Raw genomic sequence first — 25,508 nt, 5'->3', positions numbered from 1 at the left:
ACTTTACAATCTTTTATACACTGTTTATATAAAATGTGTGAACTGAAATGCAATAAAATATATGATCATTTAAAAGGTCATGCTATAATCATATTTCTACACAAATGTTATACCTGAAATCAGGCCGTGAATCTCCACCGTTAAACCTCATTGGTTCTTTCATAGACGCGTCACTCTTCATAGACACACAGCTGGGCTCTGGATATGATGTCATCTGATGAAATGATCTAAAACAAAACAGATTAAATTCTTTATGATGACAATCATATTAATATGTGTCATCATACACTGTAAAAAATTACTCTGGAGGGTGTTAAATACAACCCATGAAAATCAGTTACATTTTACTGAAGTATATGAGTTGGCAAGTAAAATACAAAAAATTGGTACATTCTACCTACACTATCTATTTTTAACAGTTATAACTGCAACACAAAAAAGTAGGTAAAATGTACACCAAAATTTTAGCTTCGGCACCGCAAAGTGCGCATGCGTCAACATCCAGGCGGGAAACGCGGGAGTCTGCATTTTACGTCATTGGCGCTGGCGGCACCTCGATTTGTTGAGCTACAGGTAAGTTTTCATTTCACTTGTTGATATCATCATGAATGCGAATGTTCAGCTGTTTAAGGTTAAAATCTACCAGAAGATTAGTAATATGTGCGCTTCTCTGTCTCTGTTGTCGGCACCACAGTCTGATGACAGACAGGTTAGAATTTGTGGTCAGTCAGGTTATCATTGAAAGCAGAATACATTGTCCAGTACTTGCACCTGCGAATGCGAGTAAACATCTACATTACGGTTGAAATATATTTGCTTCCATTATTTTTAATGCATGTGAGTGTTTACAAAAGCTTTTATTTACAAAAAAGTCACATAATCGCAAATACATAATCTACCAGCTTCAAGTATCAACTCAGAGACAAATTAATAAAGTGTAAAAATTAATTCAGCCCCAAAAATGATACATAAATCATCATTGCAACACCAAATATTTCTAAATGAAAACAAATCATCAATACTCCTATAATAGTAAAAAAAAAAAAATCAAACAAAATTCTAGATTGCACCAAGTTAAAAAACAATGTAACAATATTTTGTACTATACTCTGCTCGATTTTCTATCTCCTGCTCAGATAAATAGCCATCTTGGCTTGCTCCAACACAAAACTAAGAATTTGATACACATATTTTTTCTTTAAAACATATCTACATCCCAAAATAAAAAACACCTGTGAGAATACCTCATTACACTTTCTAAAAACATCTCTCAAAACAGAAAACAAAGGTTCGAGTCTATGACAGCTCAGGAAAGCATGAAAAATAGTCTCTCTATCATCACACAATGGACATTTATCAGAACTTCCAGGACTTAAAACAACAGTAAAAGCATTAACTGCAATAATACCATGAGCAACTCTCCATTGTAAATCTCCTGTCTTTTTGGTCAACGGTGGTTTGTAAAAAACTCTCCACTGTGGCTTTTTATCATCCTCCAAATTAAAAAAAAAAAACACCAAGATGTATCTACCCTATTGTTCAACATTTTCTTGTTAAAAGCAATTATACAACATTTATACAAAACCTTTTTATTACAAGAAAAGAAATCAACTTAAAGAACTGGTTTCTTTAAGACAGAACCCAGCATACTCATCCAATTTAGGAGCAAAATTCAAACTGGGAAAAGGGTCTTCCACATCACGACTACACAGTCCATTACTGTAATCCAATAACAGGAGTCTCTCATGATTACTTAGAGCTGATTCCTATCTCTGGAGGATTAGTGCCGTAACACGAGTAGAATTAAATCCAAGAACTTGAGAAAGTGCTTCATGGTCTTTAAAATCAAGTCCAGTTACTTCCAGCAAGTGACCAAGAGTCACCATTTTGTTAGCAATAAGTGCTTTGTTCAGACCTGGAAAAGAAAAATATCCAAGTCAAAACCATATTAAAGTTCTTCCAAGATTTTTGAAGGTTTCTGAAAAGTAAAAAGATTCCACACCTTAAAACATTCCTATAAAAAACAGGTAATGCAGGAAAATGAAATTTTAATGGATCCATCAAAAATATTGTCCTTCCAAGATTAAGGTTTCCCAAACTATTTAAGATCACTCTTCCCACAGCATTCCAGTTAAAGCATCTGAAACAGTTAAAAGTCATTGCAAAAAGTGTAGCCTAAAAGCAGCTATTTTACTTTGCAAATGTATAAGACCCTGACCACCTTCTTCTTTAGACAGAAACAAAACACTTTGTGGGATCCAGTGTAGCTTATCCCCCAAAAAATCCACCAACAATGACTGTAAAATCATCAACAAAGTTAGTGGAGGATCCAAACAATTATAAGTTCCACTAAATTTTTTGGCAATTAAAACCATCTAAAAGACATTTTTAAAAAATCATTTCCATTTTTCAATAGTTTCACTTTCTCACCCTATTTTTTTTAGGTTTAACAGTCTCATCCCCAATAAAAACTCTAAATATTTAAACTCTTTTTTCACTTTTTGGTTTACCATTTAATACTAGCAGAGGAAGACCTTTTTAAAGCTTTTCAAGAGGTTTAATAACGCCTCAATGTCACTTTGACCATTAATACATATTGTCACATCATCTGCATAAGCCGACAATGTAAACTTATTCCTACATCCTGGTAACATTACACCTTGAAGTTTGCATTTTATCTGCTGTAACAAAGGCTCTATTGCTAGAAAGTATAACATGCCAGATAAAGGCACAGCCCTGTCTTATGCCTCTGGAGACTTTAAAAGGAGTACATAAACCACCGTTGACTTTCAAAATACTCTCCACATCACTATAAAGAACTTTAATGAACTCACTGAAGCTGAAAGCAGTTAAAACCTTCCACAAAAAAAAAATGTTCTACCAAATCAAAAGCTTTTTCTTGATCTAATGAAACAAAACCACAATTTAGGTTTAGCATCTTGGAGACTTCAATAAGATCACGAATAAAAGCAATATTATCAAAAATTGATCTGCCTGGGACACAATAAGTTTGATCAGGATGAATAACACTATCCATTACTTTGGCCAGTCTATTAGCTAAAACTTTTGATAAAAGCTTATAGTCGCTGCAGAGCAAAGAAACAGGACGCCAACACTTTATATCTCCAAGGTCTCCTTTCTTCAGTAGGAGAGTCAGCACAGCTTTTCCACAACTTTGAGGCAACTTACCTCTTGCCATACTGGTATTCAACATCTCTAGGAGATCCTCTCCTATAGTTGACCAAAAGAACTTATAAAAGTCCACTGGTATACCATCAATACCTGGTGTCTTTCCAGACACCATCTCACCAAGTGCTTTCTGCAGCTCACTCATACTCAGAGGGCCAGAAAATTCAGTGTTGAAGCTTTCAGGCACCTGAGGTAAGTTTTCAAAGAAAAAAACTTCTTCATGCTCTGCAACTGCCCTTTATATAAGCTTTCTGAAAAAACTGCCCTCAAAAAAATTCCAAAAGAATTCCAGATTCAGAACGTAAAGCATGGATAGTTCTACTTTGACCATTCTTTTTCTCCAAATTAAATAAAAATTTTGTTGAAGCATCCATTTGATCCATGCTTTGAAATCTTGACCTGACCAAACCACCTTGTGTCCAAGAACCAAGTAGATCAGCCAATTGTGTTTTTTTGTCTAATAACAATTCTAAAAAACCTCTTGTACCAGTAGACTCTGCCAATTCCTGGAGCTTTAAAATATCAGCCTCCAAGATACCCATTCTGAAAATTAGTCTTTGTAGTGATGTTTTGAGTAAATTGTAAACAAAGCTGTTTAATTTGAGCTTTTCCTATATCCCACCATTGTTGTACAGAGTTATAAAAAACTTTCTTAGTTCTAAAAACCTCCAGAAAGAATTAAACAATTCTTTGAACCGTTTGTCACTTAACAAAGCAGTATTAAAATGCCAGTACGCACTTTGGGGTTTCAAAAAGTTAATAAAACTGGAACATTTGATTATACAATGGTCAGAAAAACTAACAGGCACTATGTCACATCTCCTTATGATACTGTAACGTTGTTTAAAAACATAAAATCTGTCAAATCTTGCCATAGAAATCACTCTATCACACACATGAGTCCAGGTATACTGTTTCTGCACACCCTTTAAGCGTCTCCAAACATCACACAGTTCATGCATCTTAACAAGCTAAATTAATCGATTTCTGGAAGGCATATGAGGTTCTAAATGATTTCTATCGAGATTAGAGTCAGTACAATTGAAATCACCTCCCAAAAATAAAAACTCTTCTTGATCACATTTTTGTAAAACAGAACACAGGATATTTAAAAACACCATTCTCTCTAAGACTGGACAGTACACACAAACAAAAACAATAAAAAATTTTCCATAACTTGCCCTTACTTTTAAACAGTGTTCGAATTGTGTCAAAGCTCTTGGGGGCCCCCTCCAAAAAATAAATAAATAAATAAATAATAATAATAATAATAATAATAATAATAATAATAATAAATCTTATATAAACCTTATATAAATATGATTGGCTTTTAGATGTATTAGATGTGTGGCTGTGTTTGGAATGATTTTTGTTGGCGAAATAGAGCAAAAATATGGTGTCTAAAACCAGAGTCTCTTACTTCTCGTTTATTGAACTGTTGTATAGAAAAAAAATATTACAAAAAAGGCACTCTTCGTGGGTTATTGAGTAACTATATGAAATGATATAAATATACATTTTCTGCCCATATATCCTGAACTGTGGGAAATGCATTTTATTAGACTGAATCACGCAGTGAGAGAACGCGCTCTAAATGAGCACAGTCAGTGTAGCCAGTGAAGCTGTCCATACACCCCCCCCCGCCCTTTTTTGGGTGTTATGGGGGGTCTCTTAATGCTTATGGGAGGTCCGGGACCCCCCAGGCCCCCCCTCAATTCGAACACTGCTTTTAAAAGTCTTTCTTTTACTATTTCTTCTACTTGAAAAGAATGTGGATTAAAGTTTTTCTCAAAAAGAATAGCCACTCCACCACTAAGCAAAGTATTATGACTTAGAAAAGAAAAACCACCCCATTCCCAAACCCAATCAGAGGCATTCGTTTGATCACTATGAGTTTCCTGCAACAAAACCACATCTAATTTATTCTGCTTTATAAACTCATAAATATCCATTCTTTTCTTAAAATCTCTTGCCCTATTAATATTTAATGATGCAATATTAATTTCATTCATTTCTAGAGAAGAAGGTGAAAACAGAAACCATGCCAAAGCTGCAAAAATAGAAAACAGAACACCATAACATGCCACTTTAGATTTTTTAAACTGTCATCATTAACAAGATCAGAATTTAAAATCCTTACAATTTTCTTTAGCCGATACATTTCCTTATTTGTGAATAAGCTTTCTGCCATTGTCAACAAACTGTTTAATGTCTGGAAAATATTGTCAGACACTCACTCCTCTCTTATTCTTTGTTGCCCTGAGGAACAGTTTAATATCCTCTACCTTATAACTGCGACTGGATAAATCACTTCGAGAAAGACTGAAAGTTGAATCTGAAGATTCATTGTCACTTTAAACTCAGCTTTATCCAATTCCAGATCAGCACCTTCACAAATTTCAAAATGTCACAGATTTATGTTAACACCCTTACCCTTTGTCAAGACTGACTCAGTAGCAGACTCACTGATTCTATCACCCACCACACCAGCATCGAAATTAACCTTCCTGCAAAGCTACTCCTGATGTGCTGGCTTCAGAAACTGTGTTCTGAACCTCAGAAACACTAGGCCTACCATCATTCTCCACAACAGTCAGATTTTTAACCTTCAAAGAAGAAGCATAAGAGGTCCCTGCTTCAATTCTTTCTTCATCATCACTATTTAAATTAATCTCTCTCTGTCTTGCTCAGCATTTGATGAACGACTCTCCTTATTTCTTTCAGGGCAAGCACGAATTAGATGCCCTAAACCACCACAGTTAAAGCACTTCATCCTGTCAGTTGTGGCATAGAAAACATCATCAAAATTGTCAATCTTAACATTAAGAGTCAAGTCAAGCTCATCGCTATCTTTCAAGATCATGTAAGCAAATCTCCTGAAAGAAACCACATGCTTTAACAGTGGTGAAGCAGTACCAATGGCAATTTTCTGAATCGGTGAAACCAACTTTCCATAACGAAACAAGTTCCTAACCAGCATATCATCAGGAACAAAGGGTGGAATATTAGACAATGTAACCTTTTTTGAGGGCATCGAAAGCCCTCAAAAAAGTTTTCATCACTCGTCTCACATGAGTGACTCGCCTTAGTCTGCGGTTCTTTTGGTTCCTAAGAGGATGAAGAGGATGAGCTAGAACTCTTCATGACTTCCCTAAGTTTGTGCCAGGCTGTCTTTCCATCGCCCAAAGACCTCCAGATTTCAGCTGGGTCTCTCTCAGCTCTTGGTTCTTCTTCACTTTCCACATGGGAAGAAACTCCCAGTCACCATTGAGTCGGAACATCTTTGGAGTTCATCAATATCAGATCTGGAAGAACGTGATCATGATTCCAAAACCACCACTGCTCCAAACCATCCAGACTTTCACCCGAGACTGCATTCAGACAATCGTTTAGCGACCAAGGCAATGCAAGTATCATACATTTAACTAAACAAACAGAGGTTTAGTATAAGCTGTAGACAGCACTGATGGTTTCACTCAGGTGGTTAACTGACTCTTTCATAGCTTCATCTTCTTGTCGCTCTAATGGTTTCTCACTCTCCCTTCCCCATGTATGATTGTATGTTTGTTTGTTTAGATTAGTTATGTGTTAGTCCTTCGTTAATAAAACTCTTGTGCACAAATTGAGCAGCCTACGAACTCCATCAAGAGTATTGAAGCTGATTTCTGCTGATGAAACAGAAAACTATTTTCTTAAGTAAGTTTTTCTTTGATTGATTCTATTCTTGGGTTTTAACTGTAAATTCCCCTACACTATATTCATATTTTTATACAAATGTTATACCTGAGACCAGGCCGTGAATCTCCACCGTTAAACCTCATTGGTTCTTTCATAGATGCATCACTCTTCATAGACACACAGCTGGGCTCTGGATATGATCTCTTCTGATGAACTGATCTATGAGATTAAAGTTCATCCTTTAATTTACTGTAACAAATTAACTACACATTTATCATTATCAAATTCACTTTAAATAGCACTTTACAATCTTTTATACACTGTTTATATAAAATTTGTGAACTAAAATGCAATAAAATATATGATCATTTAAAAGGTCATGCTATAATCATATTTCTACACAAATGTTATACCTGAAATCAGGCCGTGAATCTCCACCGTTAAACCTCATTGGTTCTTTCATAGATGCATCACTCTTCATAGACACACAGCTGGGCTCTGGATATGATCTCTTCTGATGAACTGATCTATGAGATTAAAGTTCATCCTTTAATTTACTGTAACAAATTAACTACACATTTATCATTATCAAATTCACTTTAAATAGCACTTTACAATCTTTTATACACTGTTTATATAAAATTTGTGAACTAAAATGCAATAAAATATATGATCATTTAAAAGGTCATGCTATAATCATATTTCTACACAAATGTTATACCTGAAATCAGGCCGTGAATCTCCACCGTTAAACCTCATTGGTTGTTTCATAGACGCGTCACTCCTCATAGACACACAGCTGGGCTCTGGATATGATGTCATCTGATGAAATGATCTAAAACAAAACAGATTAAATTCTTTATGATGACAATCATATTAATATGTGTCATCATACACTGTAAAAAATTACGCTGGAGGGTGTTAAATACAACCCATGAAAATCAGTTATATTTTACTGAAGTATATGAGTTGGCAAGTAAAATACAAAAAATGGGTACATTCTACCTACACTATCTATTTTTTAACAGTAATACCTGCAACACAAAAAAGTAGGTAAAATATACACCAAAATTTTAGCTTTGGCACCGCAAAGTGCGCATGCGTCAACATCCAGGCGGGAAACGCGGGAGTCTGCATTTTACGTCATTGGCGCCGGCGGCACCTCGATTTGTTGAGCTACAGGTAAGTTTTCATTTCACTTGTTGATATCATCATGAATGCGAATGTTCAGTTGTTTAAGGTTAAAATCTACCAGAAGATTAGTAACATGTGCGCTTCTCTGTCTCTGTTGTCAGCACCACAGTCTGATGACAGATTGACAGGTTAGAATTTGTGGTCAGTCAGGTTATCATTGAAAGCAGAATACATTGTCCAGTACTTGCACCTGCGAATGCGAGTAAACATCTACATTACGGTTGAAATATATTTGCTTCCATTATTTTTCTGTATGTTTATGGCTGAAATTCGTGAACAGCGAAGTTGCTGCACGTGAGTGGTTGAACTTGAGCAAGTGACGCGAGAGAGAGAGAGAGAGAGAGAGAGAGAGAATTGAGAATTTACAAAAGCTTTTACGTACAAAAAAGTCACATAATCGCAAATACATAATCTACCAGCTTCAAGTATCAACTCAGAGACAAATGAATAAAGTGTGAACATGGACATTTATCAGAACTTCCAGGACTTAAAACAACAGTAAAAGCATTAACTGCAATAATACCATGAGCAACTCTCCATTGTAAATCTCCTGTCTTTTTGGTCAACGGTGGTTTGTAAAAAAAAACTCTCCACTGTGGCTTTTTATCATCCTCCAAATTAAAAAAAAAAAACACACCAAGGTGTATCCACCCTATTGTTCAACATTTTCTTGTTAAAAGCAATTATACAATATTTATACAAAACCTTTTTATTACAAGAAAAGAAATCAACACTTAAAGAACTGGTTTCCTTAAGACAGAACCCAGCATACTCATCCAATTTAGGAGCAAAATTCAAACTGGGAAAAGGGTCTTCCACATCACGACTACACAGTCCGTTACTGTAATCCAATAACAGGAGTCTCTCATGATCACTTAGAGCTGATTCCCATCTCTGGAGGATTAGTGCCGTAACACAAGTAGAATTAAATCCAAGAACTTGAGAAAGTGCTTCATTGTCTTTAAAATAAAGTCCAGTTACTTCCAGCATGCAATCAAGAGTCATCATTTTGTTATTAATAAGTGCTTTCTTCAGACCGGGAAAAATATCCATCAAAAATATTGTTCTTCCAAGATTAAGGTTTCCCAAATTATTTAAGTTCACTCTTCCCACAGGATTCCAGTTAAAAGCATCTGAAACAGTTAAAAGTCGTTGCAAAAAGTGTAGCCTAAAAGCAGCTATTTTACTTTGCAAATGTATAAGACCCTGACCACCTTCTTCTTTAGACAGAAACAAAACACTTTGTGGGATCCAGGGTAGCTTATCCCAAAAAAAGTTCACCAACAATGACTGTAAAATCACCAACAAAGTTAGTTGAGGATCCAAACAAGCTACAGTAAAGAAGAAGCATAAGAGGTCCCTGCTTCAATTCTTTCTTCATCATCACTATTTAAATTAATCTCTCTCATGTCTTTCTCAGCATTTGATGAACGACTCTCCTTATTTCTTTCAGGGCAAGCACGAATTAGATGCCCTAAACCACCACAGTTAAAGCACTTCATCCTGTCAGTTGAGCATAGAATACATCATCAAAATTGTCAATCTTAACATTAAGAGTCAAGTCAAGCTCATCGCTATCTTTCAAGATCATGTAAGCAAATCTCCTGAAAGAAACCACATGCTTTAACAGCGGTGAAGCAGTACCAATGGCAATTTTCTGAATCGGTGAAACCAACTTTCCATAACGAAACAAGCTCCTAACCAGCATATCATCAGGAATGAAGGGTGGAATATTAGACAATGTAACCTTTTTTGAGGGCATCGAAAGCGGAAGAACGGGCGTAAAAAGGTTGTTTACAACAATTCCTTTCTCCACTAACTCATTTGCCTTTTCTACCAAACTCAAAAAAACAACAACTGCGCTATTCATTTTGGACGCTGACAAAATATTGTCATGTCCAACGACCTCTCCAATTGCTAAGCAACAATCTTCAATACTCACCGCGGACGCCACTTTAACACTGTGACGCCGCATGAGATTGTTTAGAAGCCCAGCTCGTGTGTCCGACATGACCACACCGGAGGTAGGGGAACCCCACACAAACCAACACAAACAAGCAACACAGTAAAAAAAAAAAGAAAAAAGAAACAGATAGAAAATCGAAGAAATGAAAAAGTAAAAAAAAAAAAGAAAAAAGAGAAAAGGACTCACTCAGAGAATCACGCTCCACACTCACGCCACTCCAAACACTCACACTCGCACCGGAAGTGAGAGAGAGAGAGAGAGAGCGAGAGAAAGAGAGCAACGGCTGATGTAGTAGAACAGACAGGGGAAGGCGTTCAGAGCAGAAAAAAATAGACAAAGAGTCGTAAACTTCCCAACAGGCCCCAACATATAGAGCTGTGGCTCTCGATCACAAAGAGTCAGACTAATAACACCAGAGTTCAATTTCACTCAACCCTGGAATTCATCCTCATGGAAATGTCCTTGAACAATCATTTCTCTCTTCTGCATGCTTTTAGTTTTCGTCACTGAGTGACTCGTCTCAGTCAGTCTGCGGTTCTTTTGGTTCCTAAGAGGATGAAGAGGATGAGCTAGAACTCTTCATGACTTCCCTAAGTTTGTGCCAGGCTGTCTTTCCATTCCCCAAAGACCTCCAGATTTCAGCTGGGTCTCTTTCTCTCAGCTCTTGGTTCTTCTTCTCTTTCCACATGGGAAGAAACTCCCAGTCACCATCGAGTCGGAACATCTTTGGAGTTCATCAATATCAGATCTGGAAGAACGTGATCACGATTCCAAAACCACCACTGCTCCAAACCATCAAGACTTTCACCCGAGACTGCATTCAGACAATCATTCAGCGACCAAGGCAATGCAAGTATCGTACATTTAATTAAACAAACAGAGGTTTAGTATAAGCTGTAGACAGCACTGATGGTTTCACTCAGGTGGTTAACTGACTCTTTTCATAGCTTTCTTGTCTCTCTAATGGTTTCTCACTCTCCCTTCTCCATGTATGAGTGATTGTATGTTTGTTTGTTTAGATTAGTTATGTGTCAGTCCTTAGTTAATAAAACTCTTGTGCACAAATTGATCAGCCTACGAACTCCATCAAGAGTATTGAAGCTGATTTCTGCTGATGAAACAGAAAACTATTTTCTTAAGTAAGTTTTTCTTTGATTGATTCCATCCTTGGGTTTTAACTGTAAATTCCCCTACACTATATTCATATTTTTATACAAATGTTATACCTGAGACCAGGCCGTGAATCTCCACCGTTAAACCTCATTGGTTGTTTCATAGACGCGTCACTCTTCATAGACACACAGCTGGGCTCTGGATATGATGTCATCTGATGAAATGATCTAAAACAAAACAGATTTAATTCTTTATGATGACAATCATATTAATATGTGTCATCATACACTGTAAAAAATTACGCTGGAGGGTGTTAAATACAACCCATGAAAATCAGTTATATTTTACTGAAGTATATGAGTTGGCAAGTAAAATACAAAAAATGGGTACATTCTACCTACACTATCTATTTTTTTACAGTAATAACTGCAACGCAAAAAAGTAGGTAAAATTTACACCGAAATTTTAGCTTTGGCACCGCAAAGTGCGCATGCGTCAACATCCAGGAGGGAAACGCGGGAGTCTGCATTTTACGTCATTGGCGCTGGCGGCACCTCGATTTGTTGAGCTACAGGTATGTTTCCACTTCACTTGTTGATATCATCATGAATGTGAATGTTCAGTTGTTTAAGGTTAAAATCTACCAGAAGATTAGTAATATGTGCGCTTCTCTGTCTCTGTTGTCGGCACCACAGTCTGATGACAGATTGACAGGTTAGAATTTGTGGTCAGTCAGGTTATCATTGAAAGCAGAATACATTGTCCAGTACTTGCACCTGCGAATGCGAGTAAACATCTACATTACGGTTGAAATATATTTGCTTCCATTATTTTTAATGCATGTGAGTGGTTGAACTTGAGCAAGTGATGCGAGAGAGAGAGAGAGAGAGAGAGAGAGCAACGGCTGATGTAGTAGAACAGACGGGAAGGCGTTCGGAGCAGAAAAAAATAGCAGTAAAGCTGTCAATGTTGTATGCTAGATTATTACTGTTAAAGTTTTCTTGCATTTATCTGTTGATGTATTGAGTTTTGTGTTAGAAGGTGTAACATGTAAGAAAACATGTAATGTTTTTTATGTACCTTAATTGTACGTTTTGATGTTTTATATTTTGTGCCACTTCACTTGAATTGATTAATGTGTATGAGTTAACTTGGTGTTGGAGCCATTCATTGTAAGTTTTACTTGGCCACTGGGTGGCAGTGTGACACAATATAACTGTAGCACCAGTGTACGAGTCAAGGGTGTTGCACATTGGTAATTGGGAAGCACACAGTTTTTGACTGCACAGCAGAGTAGCGTGTAAGACAGGGGTGCTGAACCCTGTTCCTGGAGATCTACCTTCCTGCAGAGTTCAGCTCCAACCCTAAACAAAGACACCTGAACCAACTAATTAGGATCTGAAGGAGCACTTGATAATTACAGACAGGTGTGTTTGATATGGGTTGGAGCTAAACTCTGCGGGAAGGTTGATCTCCAGGAACAGGGTTGGGCACCCCTGGTGTAAGATGTACTGTGTTCATATGCTGTGTCTGCAAGGTATGGACTTTAATTGTAAAGATTTGTGAACAAGGAACACTCACAGCAAGTTTTGAGACATCGCTATTGGAGCACAAATAAAGAAAGACATTGTTTTACATTTAGGGGTGTGACGAGACACTTATCTCACGAGACGAGACGAGACACGAGACTGGGTTCACGAGAATGAGACGAGACGAAATTTTTAACTTTTTAACAAAGAAATCCTCAATGATGAATTGTATAGGGAAAATAGTCTTTTATTCAACTGAAAAAGACAAAATGCAAAAAAATTAAGTTGAATTTTGAACTTCTATTTTAATGATTATATGCCGTAATAAACAGCATTTAAAAATAATTTAAAAATCCTGACTTTTTTTCTTCTTCCACAGAAAGAGATATATGAAGAAAAATTCAAGATGTATTCATAGCAGTTGTCAAGACAAGTTAACTGCAGGTACCAGAACTAACCACTGAGTCAATGGGTGTTCTACCTTATTGCAAATTAATTGGCTATGCAAAATATGTAACTTTACCTCATCAAAACAATTGGATCTATTAAAACACTACAGATTACAACATGGGTTATTTGTCTATTTGCATGTTATCTTAAGTTGCAGTGCACTGAGCTCACAGAGTCACTGTATTGTCACTAAAATGCATGTCTTTGTAGTTCCAGAGTATTGAGAGAAAAAGGAACACTTGTTTCCGTTGCCTCATTGAGTACCTTGGGGAAAATCAAGAAGAGCTGTTCCAAGACTGTCAGGTATGTTATTACATGATTCATCATTTCAAGGTATTCAAATGGATACACATTGTTTAATTTCCCTTATTGATCACTGTGATTAAGCCATTAAACCAATACAATATCTAGCCTTTGATAAATAGTCCGAGTACTGCATTACAAAAAAATATATATATATTGTATTGTAAGAAGTATTTATTTATGTATTTTTGTTGTTCAGTACATTTTAGGGATAGATTCTGTCATTTACTCACCCTCATGTTGTTCCAAACCCATAAGACTGTGGTTAATCTTCGAAATTAAGATATGTTTAATGATACCTGAGAGCAGTCTATCCTTTCACTGAAAGTCTGTTAATGCAAAACTTTTGACGCTTTAAAACATTCATTAAGAGATTGTAAAATAAGTCCATATAAATCTAATGGTTTAATCCAAGTCTTCTGAAGAGACATGATATCTTTATATGATGAACAGATTTAACGTAGACTTTTAATCTCATATGCACATTGATCAGCGAACCTAAACAGAAGCTCAAACTTGCTTGACATGCAGGAACAAACCTCATTGGTTTTTACAGAGGTTCAAAAATGCTGTAAGACAAGAGAATGAACCTCATTAGTTCTAACGTGTAAAGCAAGCATGCTTGAGCTTCTGTTTGCCAAAATTGGATTCTGCATTGTTTGCTGATCATTGTTTTCATTTGAATAAAAGCCTAAATTAAATCTATCCATCACATAAAGTGATAATTTTTCTTCAATTTAACCACTTTTAACCGATTTAACTACTTGATTTATTTTACTATGTTATTTATGAAGTTTTTAAAATGTCAGAGTTTTGGGTGAACAGATTTTCAGTGGAGGGACAGAAATCTGTCAGGTATCATTAAAAATACCTTAATTTGTCTTTTGATGATTAAAGTCTTGTAGGTTTAGAACAACATGAAGGTGATTTAAATTATGAAAATTTTAATTTTAGGTGAACTAACCTTTTATGAATTACATGCCTGAGCATTAGTTATGCGTTATATTACATTTTGAGGATTTAGTTTAATTTTTATTTGTGTATATCATGGCTCACCTTTATAAAAAAAAAAATAAAAAATAGTCAGAATTTTAGAATGCCATGCTAGCAATGTAGAATTATGTTACTGATACCAACAGTTTAGAGTTTAGCTAGTTGAGGAAAATATGTTGCAATGGATGGTGCTGTTTATTTTTTACATTTTAATTGTACATTGATTAATATTAAGCTCATTAAACTTTTTTTTTTTTTTTTATTATTATTATTTTTTTTAACAGGAGGATGAACTTGAAGGCCACAAATGAAATGAAGTTGGTCACTTACAATCCTACCGTTGAGGAGGACCCAGCAGATGTGTGTGTTGTTATAGAGGGCAACAAAGTGCTGAGTGGTTGTGGAAACAGAACCACAGCATGCATACTGTTGATGGGATTGATCTATGCCCTCAACCTTGAGTATCCCAAAAACCTGAAGTACACCTTTGAGGTGTTCCAGAAACTTTTTTTGGAACTTGACGGAGAAAAACTGCTGAAGAAGGTCCAAAGCCTCAAGCGCAAACTAAATTGAGAAACTGGAATTAGAAACTGGAATGAGCTGTCTGTACTGTTTGCTTCATCCAAAGACGACATGGTTTTATTTGCAAATAGTAAATGTTCAAGAAGTTACATGTAATGTGAGTTATATGTAATATGAAGTTGTATGTCACTTAAAATTGAATGTTGTTGTTGTTTTTTTTTTTTTGCACTTAATTTTTTAAATGAAGTTGAAGTGTTTGTGTCTATATAGCATACCAGTCTATTGAGGTAAATGAGATCAATTTCTCCTCATTTCATTGTCTCCTTTCATTTTCTAGTGTTGCAAGTATTGTAGCCACACATTAAATCTAAACACATATTGTTTGAAGTTATAACGTGAAGAAATCGTATTTAGGAATATTGCTTCTATTGTATATTTTGACATCTTGTGGAGACCTTGGTATATTTTTTAATTGAATATGTTCAAGAAGCTTTATGTAACATTATAATATGTTGTATTTCACTTGAAATTTATTGTAAGGGGTTATTTTGTACTTTAATTAGTTTTAAATGTTTTTAAAAAATAAAATGTTATTTAGTCAATAAAAAAAAAGCAATTGATGCAATCTCCTGCCTCTGACCGTTTTTATGTAAATTCAACCTTCCCTGAATAAGTAATGTGTACTTTTTCCTATTGGCTAATCATTATTAATAATAATTTAGTAGATGAACTGTGGCTTACTAACAATAGAGTTAATGTTACTCAATTTTTATAAGTAATTAGTTAAGTAATGTAATTAGAAATATTAGGTATACCTTACCTAATTTCTTTTGGTTTGTCATAGCTGTTAAATTTAGGTACTCTTTATTCAAATATATAGGATAGAATCTACCCAAACAAAGTGAGTGCAAATTGTTACCTCAATTTTATTCAAATACATCAGGTTTGTGACATGTTAAATCAAATGCTGTTTGGAGTTTAGAAGAATCGTAGTCAACACGAAACGGACAACAAACAATGTTCATTTGCTTTCGGGTGAGAAATAACATACATACCGATTCACATTTCCATCAGGTAGATACACAAATCATGCCTAAGCATATATAAATCTCAATAAAGATTTAAAGGTACTTTGTGTTGTTAATCATCGATTGTGTCTGTTTAAAATGGCGACATCAAGTCTTTGCTTTCACTTTCATGTTTGATTAGAGTGTGTTACGGGTTGCCAGATCTCGGGAAAATGTTCCACTCTTTCATCACGGAGACGTTTGTATGATGTTCGTGATTATGAAGACGTTTAGTCTACTCATCTGGAGTACACTACATACACTGTGAACATTTCATCTTAAAATAGTGAAGTTCAAAGGCTGCATTATATTTAAAAGTCAAATCTAAGTGTTCCAGAAGTTATTTCTGTAGCGGACCACTGCCTTAACATAAGCGGAAGTGTCTCTGGATTCGGTTGTTGTTCGCTCTCTCTCGAAATTTCCTCCGAAAATTATTAGCTCAATAAACCCTTAAGGTTACTATTAATATAGTAAAGTATGGATTAATTCCTTAAAACAACTTAAATCAAATAGAAAAAAAGTGAGCAAACAAAATAAACATCTGTCTTACTGGCGCTGATCTGGTCCTTATTTCTGTGACGCACTTTCAAACACGAGTGATTTCAGGTCCTGAAGAAGAGACTGCGGGTCGGTGAACACGTCCAGTGCTGTCAGAGGAACCACTGAGAATTCCTGCTGTCTCAGGCGATATCTGTGATGACTCCTGTAGATCAGGTTGGTGAGAGATTAATAGTTTTACACAACCGCGAACTCAATAATCTCTCACGTGGAAGTTTAGCGCGTGCAGTTCATCATCCGATGATCCGAGGGGAAATTTCTGTCCCCTCACACTCAAACAACTTTATACCAGCACTAAATCAGTTCTCTGGTCGACAACCGTCACAGGATGGATCTTTACACTTAAAATAAACGCAGACATGTTCCTCTTACAGTCATCACCTCTTCCCTCTACGGAAAAGCTACAGATCCACGGCACAGGAAGTTTTACGCCCCTGTTGTTCCTGATGTGTCCAGTAGGGGGAGGATGATACACAGCGAAATAACATCATTCAAATCAATGCACGAAACTTACACATTAATAAACGTCCCGTTCATAGATGTTGACTACTTTTTTTCTTTTTTTTGTGAATTTAAATAACGCTAGATTAACATAACAGATAAACAGGGTAATGATGCACTAATGACATTAGTTATACAGATATTATAGATATGTTTACTGTTGGTATTCATGCATAGAACACAAAGGACAACTGAATTGCAACTGAATTTAATGTTTTTGTAAATTGAAAAATTAATGATACACACATAGTTGTGTGGCAAAATGGGACAAGTCCATGCCAGGTCTTGTATATCGCCACAAATTAGGCGGAAGTAAATAGGACACGGATATATATAAGGAGTAAAAACGGAAGTGAAGGTGCGTGTGGGAAAAGGAAATTCAAGCGTTACCTGTCGGCTGATGTACTGTATGCGCTGCTGCAGCTTATTGTGCTGAATTGCATAGACCGGGTGCGAACGCCAAAGCTAAAAGAAAATTAGTTCCGCATGTGTTGCCGGTTGCAAATTTATTCAGACAAGACAAGTTCACCTGCTGCAGGTATTTAATGATTTTTTTAACTTTTCACGTTGAACTTTCAAACTCCTTAACTCTTTTCTTCCTTGGCGTTGTCTATTTAGCAGCTGGCTGGCCGCCCCTAACGCAGCTTGATTCACGCCGCTGATGCCACACACACACACACACACACACACACACACATTACACGCATTCACGTTTACCCGACGCACTCACACACATATGTATCCAGCGTTTTTAATGCTGTGTTTTTGCATGGTGTGCGCAAACGTGTAAGGACTGAGTTTTTTTTTTCCCCTCGGAGATACATTTTTTGTGTCTCGTGTGATTTGTTTTTTTTTTTTTTTTTTCCCAAACGCAAACTCATTTGTTGGACATTTTGGATTGACTGGGAGTGAGTCTGTTTTGAAGGACTGAACTGAACGCAATACTATTGTTCATTCATTTCCATTTGTTTTTTTTGTTTTGTTTTTTTCCTCTTACCCGTAATTGTATAAATAATGGGAAAATGAACATTGTAATTGTGTTTTTGAATTTCTCCAAATAACATTTCATTCTTTTGATTTGCAAATCTATTTTGTTGAGTGTGTGAATTCTTATTGTGTGATTGGGCACATTGTGCAATGGTGGCTTAGTTTGATCTTTGAGCTGATCTGAGGATTAAAGTAAATTATTAAAAAAAAAAAAAAAAGAAAAACACTAGATATTTCGACTTGACAAACTTAGTCTTGTCTGGCGCCCGAACAAAAAAAAAATGGTCTAAGTTTACCCATTTGTAAACAAAAAAAAAACAAAACAAAAACTCTTAGTTTGGTTTAACTTGGAGGCCGCCACCGTTACAGTTGGATCGATGGACAATGTAATTATGTGATCAACTGTAGCCTAGTTACCGTAGGTTTTCATATAGAGAGATTGTGTGATATGTTGTGAATTTATATTTAAAGTTACATTCAAATAATAACCAAATTTATCTCATCAGACACAGGGTAATGATATGGACCACTGATAAAATATCTGTTGTATTCATTACTGGTTGTCATACAGCTACAGAACTTTATGAAGACAAACACAATTCACCCCTTTCTAAAATTCTAAAGCCATTTAGCCATCAAAGAAGAAAAAGACAACTTTTGTTAACAAAACACCATTTATTACTGACACCCACTGATGAGGGCTTTCCAATCTTCTTTAAGTGTTGTTCAATCCTCCTGTCAAAATGATCCCGCTCACTGAGGAGGAGAAAAAAAGAGAGAAATTGGAGAGTTGTAAAGAAAATGGTTAATTGTAAATAATGGCAGGATGACATGTTTGATCATTTTTCCTTTATATTATCCCTGCAACACCTTATGTTGATAACAGGTCACATCAATGCCACACTCTCTCAGATCTTCCTCATAGAAGATCAGGTTTCCTTTCACCAGCTGCTGAAAAGCCAGTTTCCCCAGTTTGAGGATCATGTTTTCATCTGTCACCTTCTTCTCATAGTCCTTCTCATGTTTGATGTTGGTCTGAAGGATCAGGAAGTGTGTGTCCATTTGAGTGAGAGTCTTGGGAATCTCTCCACTCTCTGCTCGACTCAACATCTTCTCTAGAACAGTGGCTGAGATCCAGCAGAACACTGGGATGTGGCACATGATGTAGAGACTCCTTGATGCCTTCAGGTGTGAGATGATCCTGTCGGCCAGACTCTGATCACTGATTCTCTTCCTGAAGTATTCCTCCTTCTGTGGCTCATTGAAGCCTCGTACCTCTGTCACTCGATGGACACACTCAGAGGGGACGAGATCAGCTGCTGCTGGTCTGGAGGTGATCCAGATGAGAGCAGAGGGAAGCAGATTCCCCACAATGAGGTTCATCAGCAGCACGTCCACTGAGGCTGATTCAGATATATTACACAGTTTCACTTTACTCTTAAAATGTTTTATTCTTCATCAAGTTGATTTCTCTGAAAGGAAGTGGAAATATGAGCTGGACGTCCTGATTCTCTTTCCCTTCAGCCCAGTCCAGGATGAACTTCTGCACAGAGACTGTTTTTCCAATGCCAGCGACTCCCTTTGTCAGCACAGTTCTGATGGCTTTGTCTTGTCCAGGTAAAGGTCTAAAGATGTCATTGCATTTGATGGCTGTGTCCTCTGTTGCTGTTCTCCTGGATTGTGTCTCAATCTGTCTCACCTCATGTTCATTACTGATCTCTCCACTCTCACTCTCTGTGATGTAGAGCTCTGTGTAGATCTCATTCAGGAGTGTTGGGTTTCCCTGTGTCGCTGTTCCCTCATACAGACGCTCAAACTTCTTCCTCAGAATTGATCTAAATGTGTTGAGGACCTCATTGCTGTAAAATAAAAACGATATTAAGCACAATGTCTTATGTATTCTGTATCATATGTTCAGATCATATCTGAATACCCGAGACCAGGCCGTGTGTCTCTAGTCTTGAAGTGTCCTCGCTGAACCATAGATGTGTGACTCTTCACAGACGAACAGCTGGACTCTGGTTCTGATCTCTTCTGATGACCTGGACTAAAACACAGAGATTAAAGTTCATCTTTTAAATTACTGTATGTAACAAATCAACTATGCATTTATCATGATCAAAATCACTTTAAATAGCACTTTATAATCATTTCATACACTGTTTATACAAAAATTGTGAACTGACGATATTAAACGTCACTGTCACAGTTCAGTTCCTGTTTCCTGTCATTGTATGTTGACACATACTGTGTTCAGAATGACACACTAACTTACTGTTTACTGTCCAGTACACAGTACATACTGCCTACTACTTTTTAAGAATAGTGTGTGAAACAGTAAACAATAAGCAACAAACAACATTTTAGAGTCGTATACTACAGTGTTGTCACATGACAAACAGTGAACATTAATTCACCACAGCTAAGTAGATAAATAGTAAATAGTTGCTAGGTGACATTTATTTATACGTCATTACTGTAGTACATTATAAAAGAGTATGTAATAACATATTCAGTGTTAATTAGCACATTTATTAAAATTATTAAATGGATGCCGCCTGGAACAAAGCTTTCCTACACCTACTGCTAACCATACTCAATAAACACTTTATTATTAATTAGCCATTACACAAAGCAAATAGGGATTTAATTGTAAATAGTGACTCCATTTCTTTGTAGAGATTGAATTCTGTTTACATAATTGAAATATTAATTTTATTTATATATTGTATGTTATATATATATATATATATATATATATTACTACAATATTATTATTAATATTATTTTTTAATGTCTTTGCAGATTCTGGCAAATATAGTATGGTATGAAATTTCAAACACAACATCAGTTTTCTAGTGTGTGCCTGTTCATCTCTTATTAAGTTCATCTGTTGTTCATTCAGTTTCCTCATTTATCCTTGTGTATTTAAACCCTGAGTTCTGTCTGTTTATTGATCCGTGTTGTTGATAGTAATGTGGTTGTTGATACTCTGTTTACTCCTGCATGTTTAGAGTCTTGTTGTAATTAAACTCTTTGTTTCTTTGAATGTCCTGCATTGTGTGTTTACTGTAGCCACCTACTCCGACAGTCATGCTATAATCATATTTTTATACGAATGTTATACCTGAGACTAGGCCGTGAATCTCCACTGTTAAACGTTATTGGTTGATCCATAGACACGTCACTCTTCATAGACACACAGCTGGACTCTGATACTCATCCTTCTGCTTCTCTCCTGATGAACTGATCTAAAACAAAACAGATTTAATTCTTTATGATGACAATCATATTAATATGTGTCATCATACCAATGTCTAGTGAGAACAATAAAACTCACTAGTTTTACCAAAGAGCAACAACCATTTTAGTTTGGGTAGATCCACGGCAAAATAGACATCATATATGCCAATAAATATTAAACAGCCATCTCATCTATAACATAAATTACTCAAAGTACCTGCATCCTGTAGAAAAATCTTCATCTCCTGATGTTTGTGTTTCATCCATGATGAATCTGATCAGTTTGATCTCCACTGACTCTAGATGAAAGAGACAAACAATCAGAAAAACTAAGCTCATCAAACAACCTTTATCCGCATTATTTCAGAAGTAAGTTATTTTCTGTCAATGTCCAGAATTTTGATTCATCAGCCGCTACAGTTAAATAACTAAAATAATAACAGTAAACGGAAAACTATGTGCGCTACAAATCAGTGTGTTTACACTTATAATAATGAATTTAATGTGTGATATCAAGTAGCAGAACATACTGTTTGTACAGCTGAATAACCAGAAACAAATGACAGCGGAAGCCTCGCTCATTTGTGTTGTAAATCATCGATTGTGTCTGTTTAAAATGGCGACATCAAGCCTTTGCTTTCTTTTCCGTCTTTGACTAGAGCTTGTTACGGGTTGCCAGATCTCGGGAAAATGTTCCACTCTTTCGTCACAGAGACGTCTATATGATGTGTGTGGTTATGAAAGGCATATTTGTAAGACGTTTATCCTACTCATCTGGAATACACTGCATACACTGTGAAAAATTCATCTTAAAATACTTAAGTTCAAAGGCTGCATTATATTTTAAAGTCAAATCAAAATGTTACATAAGTTATTTTTGTAGCGGACCAATCCCTTAACATAAGTGTCTCTGGATTCGGCTGTTGTTAGCTCTCTCTAAATTTTCTCTAAATTAGCTTTGTTTCAATCCCTTGTCAAAAAATACTATAGGATTCCAATGGGAAACCTGTACAGGATTCTAATAAGAATTTCTATCATATTTTGGAACCATTCCTATAGGATTCCGATAGGAAGAGTCTTATAGGACAAGACATTAATATAGGCGACTGGTCATATCTATATGGGAATTCTTTTTTATTTATTTATTTATTTTTAATTCTAAAGGTGCATTTTCCACTGTATTTGTTTTACTAACAGGTAGTACTTGCAGTTTGCTTAAACTCACCCTGATATAGACATTGTTCATTGTATGTTGCACAACCTGCAGTAACATTGTAAACAACATAGGAGGTGATTTGTGCAGCACATAGCATTATTGCAAAAAATTTCTAAAGCACTAGTTTAGTTTAGGTAATTAAGCAAATTTATTTTTTCTTCTCTTATTAACCCTTTTTCGTTCACAGGCAATAGAATAACTTTGTTGTTTTCAAGGCAAAGCAAAATCACATCATAACACAGAACACTAAAACATTAAACAATATACATTTAATAAAGTACGATTTGTCTGTGTAATGTAAAGAGAGAGAGAGAGAGAAACATCCAATTCGGTTCAGGAAAACCTAAAAGTAGGAAGAAGATTGTATCCAATCTATTTCCAATAAAGCAATCACTCCTAATGCTCTGCATAAAGTAAACTGGTTCCCAGTCAACACAACAGGTCCACGCGCTGATAAAGAGAGGAAATTCATAACTGGGGTTGGCTCGCCAGTCGCCATCTTAATTTTCTTGTTATGCAAGTCTTCTCCACATACACACACATTTCACGGAAGAATCTTTGTCCATGTCAAACTCTTTAACTGGAACCTGACCTGGACAGGCCATAAGAACATCATATTACTCCACAAATAATTAAAAGGCAGCAGCTATTTTTAGTAAGTAGCCTCTGGCAACAAGACGAGCTATTTGCACTTAGTGTAAATAACTCCAATTAAACTAACGCTATACAAAACCGTCAACATCGTTTTGTAAAATAGCTCAAACAGCTCAAAATGGTGGCAGAACAGGCATTTTGCTCCTCATTATAAGGAGCATACATCAATATTTCATTAATATCAGTTATGCAGATGAAACAGTCAAACGAGTTCAACAGCTCACCGACAGATGTCGTTCACCCAAAATTGTTAGTTTAGGATGCAGACGAGATAAGCGTTACCAGTATTTCTTCCTTGTTAGTGTCTTACAGTCAACTTTTAACGAGTTAAATAACGTTAATCACTCAGCTTCTTCTCTCTTTGACTGTTACTGTTCAAATATGCGCGCTACAGTTGCACGCGCACTACATTTGTATTTCTTAAAGGGGAAGCGTCAGGACAATACCCTATATAGATGTTTGTGTTTCTGTGGATTCTTAGTCACATGTAATACATTTAAACTTATTCGTACATTATAAAATATATTCATTATCTTTGTGTACAAGTACACACACACGGAATGTCCAGTAGGATTCTAAGAATCAAGTAAAATCCTACAGGACAAAGTGAAATTCCATCAAAATAAATCAGATTGTCTAATAGGATTTTAAAAATCCAGTAAGATCCTAAAGGATAACCTAAAATTCCAATAGGATTTGTTGACAAGGTTACTATTGGTATGCCCTTTAACCAATAAAAAATAACCACACAGATTGTTAAGTGAAATATAGCATTTTGTTTTAATTTACTTAAATCAAATAGAAAAAAAAAGAGACAAATCCAAAATAAATAATTAAATAAAGGACAATTTGGACAGCAAAGATCAAAATGTCCCAAAAATCACCAAATCAAATATGAAGGTGGTGTTTACTACTCAAGTCAAACAAATCACACAAATTAGTTCAGTCAAATGTCCCCCACAGTAATCAAAACACTAATGTTCAATGTTCAAAATGGCCATCAATAAAATAAATACCCTGTTGCAGGTCTGATACGATGCTGGGTTCGTTGAGGCACAAAACAATTTGCCGCTTCCCTCAATGAACAAACAAAATAAACAGCTGATCTGGTCCTTATTTCTGCGACGCACTTTCAAACACGAGTGATTTCAGGTCCTGAAGAAGAGACTGCGGGTCGGTGATCACGTCCAGCGCTGCCAGAGGAACCACTGAGAATTCCTGCTGTCTCAGGGCGCAGACACGTTCGCTATTACAGTCATCAGCTCAGCTCTTCCGTCTCGTCCTCTCTGTCCTCCCGCCCCCCCGAGCGTTCCACCAATCTCTTCTTCTTCTTCTTGAATTTTTATTGGCGGTTGACAAACAACAAAATGGTGTATTTTCGCCACCAACTGGTATGGAGTGTGGATCAAGACCACTACCCCCCCTTTTTTTATATTCTCTCCCACAAATTAGATTCTTTAAGAAACTGAAAAATAAAAATATAACACTCATTTCTCGAGTTATTTTGCAGAATGTACTTTATTATAAATTGCATTTTTATTTTTTCTAAATTATGAATTGACAACCTTCTTTCTATACTTCTGACTATACAATAAAACATGTTCTACTCTTTCCTCTTGCCCATAATAATCACACCTTCCCGTATCATGTTTTATAAAGTGTACTATTTAATCTTGTGTCCAAACCTCATCCTTGATATTACTATTTCATCTCTCCTGTTTTTCCCTGCACTTCTCATCTCTCCCACTTTCCTTTGAATTCTATAGAACCACCGACCTTTTTTGTCCTTATCCCACTGTTTTTGCCACCTTTCCTTTAGTCTCTTCTTGATAATACTCTTAATTTAATTCTTACTTAAATTAACAATTAAATTAATGTCATTGTTTTTAACCGCTTCTTTTGCTTCTTTATCTGCAGTTTCATTTCCTTGGACACCAATATGTGCAGGCACCCACAAAAATACTACTGTAATCCCCATCATCTGAATTCTGTATAATGTTTGCATTATTTCCATTAAAATATCTGGTCTACTCTTCGAATGACTGTATTGTAAACTGGCCAATGATGAACATGAATCTGAACAAACAACTGATTTCACAGGTCTTATTTCTTCTATCCACTGTATTGCTAATAATAATGCAACCATTTCCCCTGTATAAACAGAGAGCTCATCACTGATCCTTTTCCTTATTGATAAATGAAACTCTGGGACAGTAAATGCTACTCCTGTCTTGTTGTCTGAACTCTTTGATGCATCTGTGTAGATCTGAACATAACTGTAGTACTCATTAATATCTGTCTGCACATTATATAAATTACATTCCTTACCCTTGTTTCTCTGTTCT

The 25,508-nt window shown here is 36.0% G+C and overlaps 1 protein-coding gene across 18 annotated transcripts in view; it reads right to left on the bottom strand.

Moving 5' to 3' along the window:
• LOC127161352 (NLR family CARD domain-containing protein 3) overlaps positions 1-24,459 on the bottom strand; it is a 32,195-nt gene extending 7,736 nt beyond the window's left edge. Inside the window, exons 1-7 of one of the 18 annotated variants that reach the window (XM_051104047.1) lie at positions 24,180-24,459; positions 21,511-21,592; positions 11,254-11,367; positions 7,589-7,702; positions 7,281-7,394; positions 6,973-7,086; positions 114-227 (exon numbers count right to left, since the gene is read on the bottom strand). In XM_051104047.1, the coding sequence (XP_050960004.1) occupies positions 114-227; positions 6,973-7,086; positions 7,281-7,394; positions 7,589-7,702; positions 11,254-11,367; positions 21,511-21,560 (620 nt within the window). In that variant the 5' untranslated portion in view covers positions 21,561-21,592; positions 24,180-24,459. Of the gene's footprint in view, positions 1-113; positions 228-6,972; positions 7,087-7,280; positions 7,395-7,588; positions 7,703-11,253; positions 11,368-21,510; positions 21,593-21,823; positions 22,008-24,179 lie in introns of those variants that run through there. The other 17 variants (XM_051104046.1, XM_051104052.1, XM_051104051.1 and 14 more) reach the window with 17 other exon arrangements.
• Between the last annotated feature and the right edge of the window lie 1,049 nt (positions 24,460-25,508).

This window comes from Labeo rohita, unplaced genomic scaffold, assembly GCF_022985175.1.
Source record: "Labeo rohita strain BAU-BD-2019 unplaced genomic scaffold, IGBB_LRoh.1.0 scaffold_620, whole genome shotgun sequence".
NCBI classification, from domain to species: domain Eukaryota; kingdom Metazoa; phylum Chordata; class Actinopteri; order Cypriniformes; family Cyprinidae; genus Labeo; species Labeo rohita.
Note: the sequence above shows the minus strand (reverse complement) of the source record. Positions and strands in the feature narration are given on the sequence as shown.